This window comes from Kryptolebias marmoratus, linkage group LG11 (genome assembly GCF_001649575.2).
Source record: "Kryptolebias marmoratus isolate JLee-2015 linkage group LG11, ASM164957v2, whole genome shotgun sequence".
NCBI classification, from domain to species: Eukaryota; Metazoa; Chordata; class Actinopteri; order Cyprinodontiformes; family Rivulidae; genus Kryptolebias; species Kryptolebias marmoratus.
The window spans coordinates 11,720,224-11,734,939 of NC_051440.1; the positions used below are offsets into that span (position 1 = coordinate 11,720,224).

At 40.3% G+C, this 14,716-nt stretch overlaps 1 protein-coding gene across 4 annotated transcripts; it reads left to right on the forward strand.

Annotated features, from left to right (window-relative positions):
• The first annotated feature begins 1,369 nt into the window (after positions 1-1,369).
• caprin1b (cell cycle associated protein 1b) lies at positions 1,370-14,303 on the forward strand. Of its 4 annotated transcripts, none has more exons than XM_017405800.3 (18): positions 1,370-1,527; positions 2,623-2,787; positions 2,901-2,963; positions 3,069-3,155; positions 3,239-3,477; positions 3,569-3,651; positions 5,387-5,560; positions 5,668-5,720; positions 5,796-5,879; positions 6,732-6,905; positions 6,979-7,087; positions 7,900-7,961; positions 8,055-8,147; positions 10,271-10,417; positions 11,049-11,202; positions 11,317-11,487; positions 13,519-13,625; positions 13,727-14,303. In XM_017405800.3, exons 2-18 carry the CDS (start codon positions 2,623-2,625, stop codon positions 13,811-13,813), a joined length of 2,052 nt encoding a protein of 683 aa, XP_017261289.1. In that variant the 5' UTR covers positions 1,370-1,527; the 3' UTR covers positions 13,814-14,303. The 4 variants fall into 4 exon arrangements, with proteins under 4 accessions (XP_017261289.1, XP_017261288.1, XP_017261290.1 ...); XM_017405799.3 differs by having other exon boundaries at positions 11,314-11,487; positions 13,727-13,813; XM_017405801.3 differs by lacking the exon at positions 10,271-10,417 and having other exon boundaries at positions 11,314-11,487.
• Positions 14,304-14,716: the final 413 nt, after the last annotated feature.

Genomic DNA, 14,716 nt, shown 5'->3' on the forward strand with positions numbered 1-14,716 from the left:
CTAATAAAATTTTTATTTTTATCTTTTCAAATTTAGTTTTCAGAATGAGGTTTTTTAAAATGGGTTACTATACATTTGAGTTCAGTGTGACTCATGATTTGACTTTCACTTTAAGGCTAAATGTTCCTGTACGTTACTGTTGTTGCTTTACTGCCACCTACTGATTTAAAGAAAATTATTTACACTGAAGATGATTATCAACTCCAAACACTGCTTTTTTTGTATATGCATACATGACTCAAATGTATGGACTCATATTAACTATATGCATTCTTTTCATAGAAAACAGTGCAACTGCTACTTTAAATTTATATTTTGTGGGCATAATCAGTGCTGCATTTTGCAAGTTTGAAGTTAGGCTGCTTGTGCTTATATTTTCTGGACCTGCTTAGACCTGTTTAGTGTAACTGGACACTGAACTGTAGCAAAATGAAGGGACCACCTTGGCCAGGTCACCATGCCATCACACACCAATGCAGGAAAACACGAACCTAACAACTACTCAGGGAAAACGGAACATGCATGAGGAAAACAACTCCACACAGAAAGATCCCAGTTGACATTTGAACCTTGGATATACCTGCTGTGAGGGAACTGCACTTCCTGTCCCCACCAAGCAACCTGTTAAGTGATGTCAACAGAAATAAGGGAGATTTGAGTAGGGCTTAGGCTGTTTTTACGTTTTGTTTACAACTACAGTTATATGGTCACTTTTGCACTAGTGAAACCAATTTACTAAGTTAAACTGTACTTTTTTGACTGGTTTTATATATTTTGCTGTACTTTGCAGTGATAATGTTTATTATTATTATTATTATTATTATTATTGTTGTTGTTGTTGTTGTTGTTGTTGTTGTTGTTGTTGTTATTATTACAAGTTAGTGTTCTATTAGAGAACCTAACTAAATCTGACTTTTGCAATTCTTACAGTCTACTGACAGTCCTTACACATAAGTGCCTCAGATCATAGACATAAACTGAAACTAATATTGCAGTCTTGTCTCACCTATATGTAATAGCCTATTTAGTGACACAGGTGTGCTCCAACATAAAGCAGCGTTTACAGAAGGTACTACAGATGTTACAGAAAACACTACATAACGCAGCCTCATCAAAGCTCATGATTGAGCAGATTTTCTGAGAAGAGGCCGCAGACAGTTATGCCTGACCACAAATACAAACTTTAAAACTTTTAATTGGTATTACGTTGCTTTTTTATTATATGATTTGTCTAATTTTATGTACTGTAGGTGTATATGTTGTTTTAAAAAGAATTATATTTTTTCCACTGTATTTACTTTAGCTTATTTATTTAGGCGTATTTTAAACAGCTAAAAACGGACCTGCGCCTTTATAAAGAGTTTCTCCGTCTTTCGAACCGTCTCAGTTGTCGGTGAGGCCGGCCGGGCGGATCCCACATAAGAGTAAAGGAGAAGAAATAAAAAAAGCAACACAACAACGAAAACAACAACTTGGCCTTTTCGTCAATTAAGCTAGCAAGTTCCCCTGTGGCTATATATCAGCAAGGTGGGTGAATAGGAAGTCAGTGTGTCGAGGAAACGAGGCTCCGGTCGGCTGGTGGTCAGCACGCTTCGGTGTTGCTATCAGACAAGCTAAGTCGGTGCTAACGGTGGAGCGGCCAGGGCCATTTTTACCAAATCTCAGCGAAAACAGCAGCAGTTGGCCTCTCTTTGGAGGGAATTGCACAGGTGTTCACAGAAGCTACATATTTAAAGCTAGTCGAAATGTAATTTAGCCTTTCCGCCCTAATAGTCACGGCTAGAACTAAAGTTAGCCGGCTGCTACGGATATGTTGTCTGCATCATGCATGGCACACTTCTCGTGTTACGAAACTGGAAATAAATGTGTGTAAACATGGCCAGCATTGATGAATAGTATATCTCCTATACGACTGTGTTCGCTTGTCTCGAAGACTATTACAACAATCAACATTCATATCTGTTTAAATAATGTTTCTCTTCGAGCAATCTTGGCTTGTCTGAATCCATCGATTAACATCTAAAAATAAAGTTTACTCTCTGAGACTTCCCAAATCTGTCATCTGTCGGTCCAGTATTGAGTTGTTTCACAATAGTTATGTCTCTGTGAGACAGAATGTTGCTAAATAACTATTTTGATTTACTTTCAAGGCATTTGCTCCCATTTTAAAGTGTGGTTCCTTAGGTTGTTTGTTTGGGTTTGTGTTAAAAGAAAAACTGATAGCTCATTTTGAACTTCTGCTCAAATACATTGTTATAGACGGCAGCTCGACACCTGAGATTGGTCTGGTTTGGAAATCTGACTGACTGGTCAGCTGTCAAAGTAAAAGTATTATCTGCACTGCTTCCTAATAAGTGGACACATTGATTTTTCCACATGATGAAGACCAAATGATTTACTGAACTAGGATATTATAAAGAACACATTAGGAGACTAAGCTTTACGACAAAAACCTAAAAGCTTTATTCTGCTTTTAGGAAGCGTTCTTATATGAAGACAAACCAGCTTTAGTTTGTTAAATCTAAAACATATTTGTTTGGGTGTTTTTGAGTGAATACTTTTATAGTAAACTGGATCTATTGTTATCATCTCCCAACTTTGTGTTTTCACCGTTCCCTCCAGATGCCCTCAGCAATGAATGCAAATAGAACGGTGCAGTCTGCCAGCCCAGACATGGGATCCGCTCCGGGGTTAGCAGGCAATTTTGCACTTGGAGGACAGTCAGACGTCATGAAGCAAGTGCTGTGTGTCATCGACAAGAAGGTCCGCAACATGGAAAAAAAAAAGGTTGGGACTTTCATAATAATGTGTCAAAAGCAGAGCCCTGAAAAGGTTTTTGACTACCTATATTGTTAAAATTCACAGCAGTTTTTGCAATTTAATGTTGTTGTTTTTTACAGAGCAAACTGGATGATTATAAAGTCAGGAAGAATAAAGGAGAGGGTCTCAACCAGGACCAGCTGGTGGGTACAAAAAAAATCATATTATATTTTGCTACAAATCATCTTCCAAAGATTTCTCATTCTATTGGTAGCTGACTGGTATATTTTAATATTTGTTTTGTTTAGGAGGCCCTCTCTAAGTACCAGGAAGTCATGAACAACTTGGAATTTGCCCGAGAGTTGCAGAAGACATTTATTTCTTTGGGACAAGATGTAAGGACAGCACTGTTTTTTGTAAATTGTTCAGAGTGATTTATTTTTTCTGCGTTGAGTTCAATTTTATTCGCTACGCTCAGATCCAGAAAGTGGTGAAGAAGTCCGCACGGCGGGAGCAGCTGCAGCGAGAGGAGGCTGAGCAGAAGAAGCTGAAGACCGTTCTGGAGTTGCAGTTTATCCTGGATCGGCTGGGTGAGGACACCGTACGGCAGGACCTGAAGCAGGGGGTCGGCGGCTCGCCGCTGCTGACAGACGTGGACCTCGCAGCTTTCGACGAGTTCTACAAGCTGGTGGGACCAGACCGCGATCAGAACGTGAGGTCAGTTCACCCTTTTTGATTCGTAAACCTGTCAGAGATGCAACATACCGTGTGCCGATCTTGAACAAAGATATCCTGGCGACACGTGCAGGTTGACTGATCAGTATGAAGAGGCGTCTGTGCACCTTTGGGAGCTGCTGGAAGGGAAGGACAAGGCGGTGGTTGGAACGACATGTAAGTCTGTTTCAAGATGTGAAAATCAGCACGAGATTGCAGTTTAGTCATTTATCTTGCTTTGTGTGTTTGGTTCTGATAAGTAGAGTTCAGATGGTGTTTTCTCCTCACATCTGTTCTTTTGGATGTCTTTCCTTTGTTATCTGATAACATCAGAAGCAGGAGAATGGATACATGTTTCCTCTCTTACTCACATGTTGTCTCTGTCAGTCACCAAACAGGCCGGTCCAGTCAGTTGTCACGTGTATCAGGTCCATTTAGCTGCTGCTAAAATTTGGGTGCATACGGGCCGGTGTTGAGACAGAAAGAGGAGTTAAATCAGTGCTCTGTGGGGGACACATTGATCAAACCAGTCGAATAAAATTTAATATTTGACTTAAGTCAAATATATCTTAATGAGTTTATTGTTTGCTTTATAAAAGTTTTATCTAAAACTGAAATTATTATTCAAAATGGCTGCATTTGAATGACCAGCTGGTGGTGCAAATAGTTGACAGGACATTTCATCAGATGGCCAGTGACGCAGTTGTCATCAAGCATTTTTGTCCTGTCGAGGCTGGATGCAAATAATCTGTCAGATATTTAAGAATGATCTCAAAACTGTACATCACAGAAATGGTTCTTTTTATTTTTTTTTGCCACAAAGGTGCTGGAGGATTTAGCCGGTCTTAATGGAGCACGTGCTTTGTATTTCGTTAATGCAGCGTGTGTCCATTGCCTAAATGCGAATAATCGGGGCTTGCGGATATCGGGGCACTGCATTCTCAGCTGTCTGGCCCCAAGCTTCCCTCTGCTGCATTCTGCTCAGGAACCGAGCCGCAGGCTTATCCTGACTCAGCAGCAGGGCACACTGCCAGTGGCCCTGGTGCCTGTGGTCCCCCTGGTCGGATCTCTGGAGCAACATTTGAATACTGGTGACCCACTTCAGTGTTGTGACACCAGTTCAACCCTTTTGACTCAGTAATGAGATGTAGTTTGGAGCATCAAGTTGATGTTTATGGAGGTGGCTTCTTTGCCTAAATAATAACTCTGACTTGCTTCGTCAAAGTGTGACTATATTACCCTCAGGGGGTTTTACAGATAGGAGGATGATATTTGTACAGTCAGAGGTTTAAAATCAAAAACCTCCTGATATGTAAGCCTTGATGGTGGAGTTAAATATTTTTAAATCTGATAAATATTTGTTAATGCTGTGGCTCTTAGACTGATTCAAGTTCTGCTTTTTATCTGAGGCTTTTATGTTTTTATTTCTGAATCTGGATTGTTGAAGTTTTGTGTGTCCATTAGGTTCAAATGTTTCAAACAAAACTTATCATCAGTAATGGTGTTTCTTGCTTATTTTCTTCTTTTCATTAAGGAATTGTCAACCAAATTGCTATTAAATGTTTGTGTCATTGGGTGGGAGAGGAGAGGAGCTCCGGTCAGGAAGGCATCTGTTTGACAGTGGAGCTTTAACTTAACATTTTTTCACTCTAGGTCATAAGTGAAGTCACTCCAGACTCTTATTAATACACATGCAGCAGCTGCCTTGGTTCTTTCATTTGCACTTTTCTCATGAGTTCATTAATTGCAGTTTGTCTTGCTAAATTACGCCATATTCCACCCTTGATCTGCACTCATTCAAAGCTCATAAAATAAAGTGGGTGGCTCATTATGACCTTGTCAGTCTGACTGGATATGTGCCTTCATGGTTGGACTTTTCAGTAGAGCGCTGACCCTGTTAATCCTCTGCTAGACAAGGCACTGAAAGAGACTTTGGACCAGGTTCTGCTGAGCGGGTACTTTGACCGGATTCCATCTCACCAAAATGGAGTGTGTGAGGAGGAAGAGGAGGAAGAGTCAGTTGCAGCAGCAGCGGTGGCAGCGGTAGCCGAGACGTCGGAGGCAGAGGAGCAGACAGCTGAGCCAGGTTCTGGCCTTTTTCCCCCGATGCATGAGACGTATTTAAAACACTAAAAATAACCACTCATTAATTAAATCAGCAGGACATTCTCTGACTTATTTTCTCCTTTACAGAAACCGAAGTAATTGAAGAATTTGCAGAGTCCATTACAGTTGAAACAACAGAAGTAAGTTTGGCAGACATGTCAGGGGTGTTTTATTTTGTTAGCTTTTTACTGATATTTGATCTCTTTTCCTTTCAGTTTGTAAACAGACAGTTCATTCCAGACAGCTCTTACAGTGGCAGTGAAAAGGAGCAGGGGGACGAGTGGACCAGAGAAACTGAGGTTTGTGGAAGAAACTTTATTTTTCATGTTGACAGTATGTGAATTAAGGCGGTGTTTAGAGAAAATAAATTCAAATCACTGATGTGTGTTTCAGTATATTTAAAGTGTGAGCGTTACAGCAACGTTATTGGCTTGTTTTAGTTTCCTTTAAAAAAAGTCTTTTGATAACAGTTTTGGTTGTTTTTTTTTAAGTTTGTTTTTAAATATTTCTACAGTTTTTTATCATACTTTCTAAATGGGATTCCTTTGTCTTAACGGGTTATTTCATATTAGATGCATTTTAAGTTCAAACTCTTTTTTCTCAGAACAGACTTTATGTATTTCTGCTGCTCAAATGACTCCTGCAGTGGGAATGTTGTTAGATTTGTCTGTACATTACAGGATCTTATCTGTTTTGTACTTGCAGTGACCATTGAGGCACATATTTTAGTTTCTTTTTCATCTTATAGATGTTGTTTTGATAGCTACAGACAGATTTTGAGCAAGTCACTACATTTAAGTGTTGCCACCTGTTTTATAGAATATGCTGGATCCACTAACTTATTTCTTCTTGTTGTGATTGAATCATGGGAGGTTCTTTATTTTCAACAATGCCAAAAGCACAAAGCAGTGAACCTCAATAAGTAGTGAATAAAGGTGACGTACTTTATAAATAGACTTTAGAACAAGGGCTGATCATAGATGATTAATTACTATCCTGTAATAAATGTTCAGGTTGTGATTTGCTCTCCCAAATCCAGATTTTTCTTTCGTACACTGTGAGTCATTAGTGAGATTTACTGCAGCTCTGTTACTCTAGGTGTAAATACAAACCCAACAGGTAAGCATTGTTTCTCTCTCTGACACTTTCAGGCTGTGAGTACCTTGCAGCAGCAGCAACCTGTACAGCCTGCAGCGACCCCTGTTGCTCTGGAGACTCACCCCGTCAACCTAACGTCTCCTGTTCCGACTGCTGACCCCATGGTCCGAAAACAAGTAGTCCAGGACCTAATGGCACAGATGAAGGGACCATACAACTTCATGCAGGTGGGCTGTGATTTTCAGAGAGCGCCGTTCGCCGTCGTTTACGCGCCGTGGTTCTAATTGCTTCTGCTCTCAGGACTCCATGTTGGAGTTCGATGGAACGCCCATTGATCCGGCCATCGTATCAGCGCAGCCAATGAAACCTGCTCAGACCATGGACATGCCACAGATGGTTTGTCCACCAGGTATGTTTGACAAGAAGATATGCTGTCCTGATAAAGTTTAAAGTAGAGCTGCAACGGCACGTTTGTACCAAACCATCGTGGTGTGGACGGCTGGAACAGGGATCCAGGTGATCACACTCTTCATCTGGAAGCAGGCACACATTTAATTTAACTGCATTTTGCTAGCTGCCACGACAGAGAATAAGCCGAAAAAGATACTATCTAAAGCACTCTACTCCTAAACAAAACATGAATGGCTGGTTCATTAAATCATCTTTGTGGAAACATGTTTTTGGCTGCAGTAGACGGCAATGAGACGTCATAAATGGCAAACCAAGTAGGACATTAATTGCGTGCTTTGAAACACTCTGACAAGACATTTGTGTGTTTATTCAATATTCCCAATAACCAACATCATTTTCCCGCACTAGCACTCACCTTAGCTGAGAAGCTAAGAGTAAGTGTTTAACTTTTTTTTTGTTTTCTTTAAACACTTCTTGTTTTTTTGTAATATCTGAGCCAAAGAAAGAGAAACTTCTGTTTGTCAAACAGGAAGGTAGATAAACTCCTGTCTTGAGCAGGACACTGTTTACAGTTCAGATTGTTTAAAAGACATTATAAATTATTTTTTAGCCTCCTCACTTGCAAGGGCGGTTTGATTTTCTCTCTCTGCTTCTGGGAAGGTTGTTGTGTTTTACAAAATAATTGCATTAGGAACTTGTTTCTTTTTACTCTTACACCTGACCTGTACCGTACCTTTACAGCTCTAGTTTAAAGTGCAAGACTTTCAGCTGAAAGCAGAAGTGTTTTTGATTAAAACGTTACTGTTTTAGGCCACCCTGATCCCCGGCCGATCCAACCCAACTCTGTTCCGGTTCAACCTGAGCCCACACAAGTAAGTATTTAGGTGTAAACACCATAACAGAAGGCGGTGGAGACGTCTTTTATGAAATGACGTGAAAAATTTATTTAAACTCTTTGCTCTCAGGTCCCCATCATCTCCCCAACACCACCCCCGATGTATCAGACCTCACACACACCAGACCCTCGACCCCCAACAGAGTCCATCGACCCCATCCAGGTAAAAACCAGCCTGTTGCTGAAGAGTTGTTTCCATCATCATATTTATTCAAGACTAGTGTTTCTTTTATTTTTTGCCAAGAAAGCGTATTCAGTTGTTTGTAGCAACCAAAGGCATGAGTCAGTTTCCTGTTGTAAGTTAGATCACACCTTTTTTTTATTTTATCACAGCTTCAAAACTACTCAAATCTTTGCTTGTATTGTTCCCACAGTTTGGGTTGTTTCTAGTGAGTTCTCAGAGGTAGAGCAGGATCTTTAGGGTTTTATAGAGTAGAGTAACCCTCTCTCTCCTCCTCTGATGAACCCCCTCAAACATTTCCTTTCTTTTGAAAAGACAAATTCTGCCCTTTTTAAGAATTTCCTAAACAGCAATGGTTTTGTTATGATTGGAGACAACACGCCTCTTAAGCGTACACCTCTATTCTCTTTTTAACGTAATACTGTCATATTTAGCATCAATTTACTTCCTGCAGACTCAGTATCATAGCAGAAACCATGAATAATTAACTCACTAACATCTGGTTCTCCGGCTCCCAACATTACTTCACAAAGCAGAGAAAAGCTGTAAAACTTCTGCTCAATTTTAGATTTAGTACTATAGTAAACGGAGCTGTTACTTAACCCTGTTGTTGTTTAAGTCCTCCTCCATTGTGTGCACGTGTTCAAAATCGTTCTGTCTTTTAAAACGGCCTCCTGGACCTTTTTTTTGTTTTTTGCTGAGTGTTGATCATGTAGATCACAGCTATCAGTGGAAACACAAGTCAGTGTCTCACACTCCGTATGTGCATGTGTCTTAAAATAATACAAAACAATAGTAGTAGTAATGGTAGTATTGTTTGCATTTTTAAATAAACTAATCAGGATTATGTCATCTTTTTTTTCTTAAGTTTGAAGTGAAATTGTTGTATTTTTGCTTGAGGTTAACATGCTGTCAGAATCTCATACTGTCCCATGTCCAGTTGGCTGAAAATTGTATGTATTGTTGTTGTTTTGGTTATTTTGTTTTTTTTTTACCAGCCACTGTTGGTCTAACATCCATACTCAGGAAAAAGTGGAGTTTGTATGGGAGGAATTGGTATACCACTATCAATAAATGCCGTGACAACAGAGCTTATCACAAGTTCACTTCCCCGGCATTATTTTGATCTTTCCACTAAACAAAACTGGCAAACAAAAATATTACAGGCAAAAGTCAAATGGCGTCAGATGAAGAATGCCTAAAGGTAATATCTCACTGGGCTGCGGCTGTTCGAGACTAATCTGAGACTTAAAATTGTGAGAAAATAGTTTTTTGTTGTTTTTTCTTTGGTTAACTCGTTCAATTCTGAGTGCTTGTAGCCAAACAACCACTCAGCTGTGTGGCTGCGTTTTGCGAGGACAGTTTTTTTTAAAAAATCGCAGCTTATTTTTGTGTTTTCTAGGCTGTGTACATCATTTTTGTTGCCCACCTCCTCCCTCATCACACCTGCCTTCAGCCCTCTTTGTACCTACCTTGCCAGCTGCCCTCCTTTATTTAATCTAACAGAGCATACTTTTAAACAGAAGATGAGCAGATTTAGACCCATTTTTAAATGATTATTATTTATCACCATCTTGGTTTTTAGATCTGGACACATTTTCTGTCAGAGGAGAGGTCCTGCAGGTCTCTGTAGCCTTCTTGAGACGGGTTGGAAACGCCCACAATGACTCTATTTTTGAGATGAAAATTTGTTGCACAACAAAGCAAGCCTCTGTAACTCAAGCAAGAAAACTGAGAACCCTCAGGAACATTTTGAGACATTTCAGAGACTCCATCCTGGCTGCTGTTTGCCAACCAGCCTCCAGCAGTCGCAGCCCAGTGAGATACTAGCTTTAAGGATCCTTCTGGTTAAGTAAATGTGCCATGTGGCCAATTTGCAGCCTTGAATGAACTTATTGGGGTTACCAAAATAAATTCAGAACAATTAGCACAACCTCTGAGTTGTATTTTGCTAATAGTTTTAGGTAAATCCTCAAAAATGCAACAAAGTAAAGCTGATATGCTATAAAAGAAACTGCTATTGACAAACTCCACCTATCTGCATTAGCCGGTATATTCATCCCAATCCTAAATGCAATGTGTGTTGTGTCTTCCCTCTACAACAGACCTCCATGTCATTGTCGTCAGATCAGCCTCCCCCCTCCACAGCTCTCCCTCCCGCCTCTCAGACGCAGGTCTTCCAGCCTGTTTCCAAAGTTCCTCACAGCAGTGGCATCAATGTCAATGCAGCTCCATTCCAGTCAATGCAAACAGTAAGACTGTGACGATACTTCCTGTTTCTGAAGCTAAACACCAATCAAGTCTCATGCTGCAAAACAGTGCCTATAATGAAACCGTTTTAAAGTGTAAATGCAAACTCATGATTATTTCATCTATGTGGCTGCATTGGTCCGCATGACATTTTTTTTCATCAGCCGCCGAGGCCCACGAGGGCTCAGAGCTCGTAGTCATTTGCTTGTAAAGTCATGTGGTTGCCTGTTTCATGCATCGTATGTCCTGTGTAATATTTTAGTCATCTTTGTTCCCGTTTCTGGAGTTGTCACATTCACTGTTTTGACATTTTTGTTGTTGGGTCAAATGTAACTAAAAAAGGAACACTCCTCCTTGGTTTCAGAAGACCGTTCTATAGCTGTTCCTGTCCATCTTGGAATGTGACTAAAGCTTCGATTTACTCTCAGGCTGGTGCGTTATTTCTGTCCTGTAGATCCAGCTGTTGCTTGCTTCATTGTTCTCTTATCACTCTGTACTTTTATGAGCCTGTAGTGGAACAGCGTCACGGTGGAAACGGGAGTGCAAAACGCTTCACGGCTATTGAGCAAGTGAGCTTTCCTCTGCTTTTTGGCTTCACCACAATGTGACCTTTGTTCATTTTTTTTTCCTCAGGTGTTCAACCTTAATGCTCCGGTCCCGCCAGCTAACGAGACGGAGGCCTTAAACCAGGCCAGCCAGTACCAGAACAGCTACAATCAGGCCTTCAGCAGCCAGTCACCGCATTCTGTAGAGCAGACGGAGATGCAGTCAGAACAGCTCCAGTCTGGTGGGCAGATTGTCACGACTTCTCCAGTTCTTTGAATACTGCATCATGTTTTACTGTGGCAGAAGTATGACTCACATCTGTTCTGGGGTACCGCTCCCCACTTTACTTCAGTAGTCAGTGCCTTCCATTCCCAAGAGCAGTCTGGAGGCCATCAGCAGCCAGCTCAGCAGGGCCCAGGATTTGGCAGGCAGTCCTTTTACAACAGCAGAGGCGTGTCCCGCGGTGGACCCCGCAACGCCAGGGGCATGATCAACGGGTACAGAGGCTCCTCCAACGGATTTAGAGGCAAGCTCACATCCTCAACCAATAATTATTAGGTTCACGGGACTGGAAAATGTGACATCGTTCCCTGAAAGCAGTGGGCTTTTATATTATTCTGGTTGAATTAAAATGGGACGTAACCTGTTTGCATAAAGAGTCAGAGAGTTTGTTTTTTATTTAATATTTTTGGATTAGTGCAATGAACTTGTCAATGTTTGGTTTGTCCTGTTAGCCAAACAATTCTGGTTAAAGGAGGTTTGTTTTTAAAGTAGCACTCAGAGCAAATACAATGATTACACAATCCACAACAAGAACGTTTTATCACTGCTTTAGTTGCCATTCACCAGCATGCTAGTGTAATTAGCATCATTATGTTTCATATTTAACAGTGTTTTATGATGCACCAGGTTTATTTTGAGTTTGAATTGGCCTTTTGTGCTGCTGGGATGCTCTGTATTGTAATGGAGTTTTTAAATCGGCGTCATCTGTAGTAACAAGAGCTGAAGGCACAGTTTTTAAAAAGTTAATGATTCGGTTTACTCTGATCTGTTTTAAAACATGACTCTTTTAACACGGGGGTAAACCTTTGTGCTTCGCTCTCTGTTACTGTTTTTTGTTTTGTTTTGAATGGCAGAAACACTTCATGATTCTTGATTTAATTACTTTAAAAGGGTTCACTGTGTACCAAGAGTGGGAACAAATTTGACTTGAAAACTCTGCCAACAGCCTAGCACTTGAACGTTTTAGATATTAGCCTAAAGCTCGCTGTGTTTTTGTGAAACATGGATGGGAGCAAGTCAGAGAAACCGAACAAAGATTCTGACTGATTTCTTTCTCACCGTTTTTGTTGCTCAAAGCAAAACAAATTGATTTTAAATCTTTTTTTTAAATTTAGGTTTCCTCTCTCTTCTGTCGCCTTTTTTGCTGACAGCAGTGTGTCAAACAAATCCTGCAGCACTTGACCCTAAATGCAGGAGAACCCTTAGAACCGAGTATGGGTAAAAACAAACATGGTTCAGAAATGTTTCCATAGCATTTCTATATAATGATGACGTGCTCTGACAGAAACAACTCGAACATCTAATAAGCAACTTCTATTCATGCCTGTGTTGATGTGAGAGTTTAATAGAGAGCAGCAGGACTTGGTTTTATGTTTTATTTTTGGTTTTGGGACAATCATATTAGTCACATAGATGACCGAGTGGTTTGGGTCGTTGCTGCTTGTGAATGTTTACCAGAGAGACCAACATGTGATGTGAAGGGTTTTAGTCACAACTTCAAACAGAGGGGATGCTCTCAGCTTTCATCTAACGCCTACATCCCAGCCTTGCCTCTACTCAGGCACTTTCACAACCGTTAAAACTTTGACATGTGCGGCTGAGACCCCTCACATGTTGGTCTCTGGTGAACGGTAAACAGAGCAGAGACGGGTGGATCAGCGGTTCATGTGACTCAACAACCCCATAACCAGAAGTGAAGAAGCGTATCAGACAGGTGAAACATCTTCAACACGCCAGAATTAGAAGGCCTGTTTCAATTTAATTAAACTCTTGGACTTGTTCTGTCCTATATGGCTGAGGATCTACATGATCTCACCCAGACAGTGGGCAGAGCGAGGCGAGGTCTTTGACTTTTTTTTTTTTTTTCTTGGTTATAGTTATTTGTGAAGCTCAGCTGTAATGTTCCCGTGTCCCTGAGAACATCCACAAACTTGGGTCTACTTTTACAGGGACCCCCCACCCACCCNNNCCCACCCAAACTACAACTAAAACTTAGCTTTGATGCTTAATCTAATCCTAAAATGAAGGTGGGCTTCAGTAATGTGTCAGTTTGCCTATTCAGCGGTTCAAGGAGGTTTATATTTACATCTTAATCAAACCGTCCATTCCCTAAAACATAAAGTAAAAATCCTGAATGTAATTTAAATTTGACCAGCAATGGTAGAGGTTTTGAAGACAGCTCTGTGTCTAACAGGCAGTATTTTGTAAGTTAAAGTTGGTTTATTTATTGTTTTTTTTTTTTTTTTGTAATTCTTATCATTGTTGTTTATTTCAGGTGGCTACGATGGTTATCGCCCAGCTTTCGCCAGCACTCCCAACTCCGGATATGGACAGCCTCAGTTCAGCACGCCTCGGGACTACTCAAACGGCAATTATCAAAGGGTATGAAAGAAGGTTTTTCAGTCTTCATGCGTTGGCTTTGTCAAGGACTATCTGTTCAGATAGTTTCTAAAATCTCCCTTTGTTCTTTGCTGCTGCTCAAGGATGGTTACCAACAGAACTATAAGCGTGGAGCCAGCCAGGGACCCAGGGGAGTATCGAGAGGCAGCACTCAAGCAATGCGCTCCTGAAATGGCCTTTAATCATGACTGTGACTGAATAATCTGCACCACACTGAAAATTTAAAACCCATGAATGCGTTTGCCCCAGCTCACTTTTTTGCTTTCTTTTATTCGTTTCTCCATCGGTGTCTTTTGTTTCTTCTCTTCAATCCAAGTTATGCCTGCTTTCGTTATTTTGAAAAATAATAAATCATTAAAAGGTTAAAACACGAGGCGAGCTGTGGATCCAGTCACTGGTTTGCGCAGGCCACGTGTTCCAATACTCCTGTAAACTTGAAAGATTTCATAAGTTATATATATATATATATTTTTTTTTTTTTAATAAAAAAATGCACATGCCACTGCTGGTTCAAATCATGGGAGTCTCCTTCCCTTTCTTGGTTACTTTTTCCTCATTTTGGTTCAACAGAAAACATTTTTTTGTTCAGCGAGCTCCCGTTTCCTTATTTGTACATTGATGTTGCTTCAAAAGTTTCAATAAAGTTGTGTTGCATAATCACGTTTTTGAGGGTTTTTTTGTTCTTCAGTCTTTAAATCAAGTTATTTGCAAAACAAAATGTTCTTGTGTACTCAACTGAATACAGTCATCTGTGAAAATTTGCTTTTTTCTCCTCAAAGTTTGGTTTAATTTCTAGTAGAGGTGCAGTTTTTACGACTTTCAGTCACTGTGGAAATAGTTTCCATGTTATTTGTCAGGAGAAGCTGCTGCAGGCAGATATTAAGCTGAAACCTCTGCAGGAACCGTTCATTTTCATGCCAAATGCAGTGCAAATGATTTGGAACCATTTGGATAGATTACCATTCATTTTGCATAACTTTTGCTAACTGTATTGCTTTTAACCTTATATGTGGTTACAGTTCAATGCCTAACAAGAAAATATCTGTTATTAATCCATCTGTATGGTCTTGTAT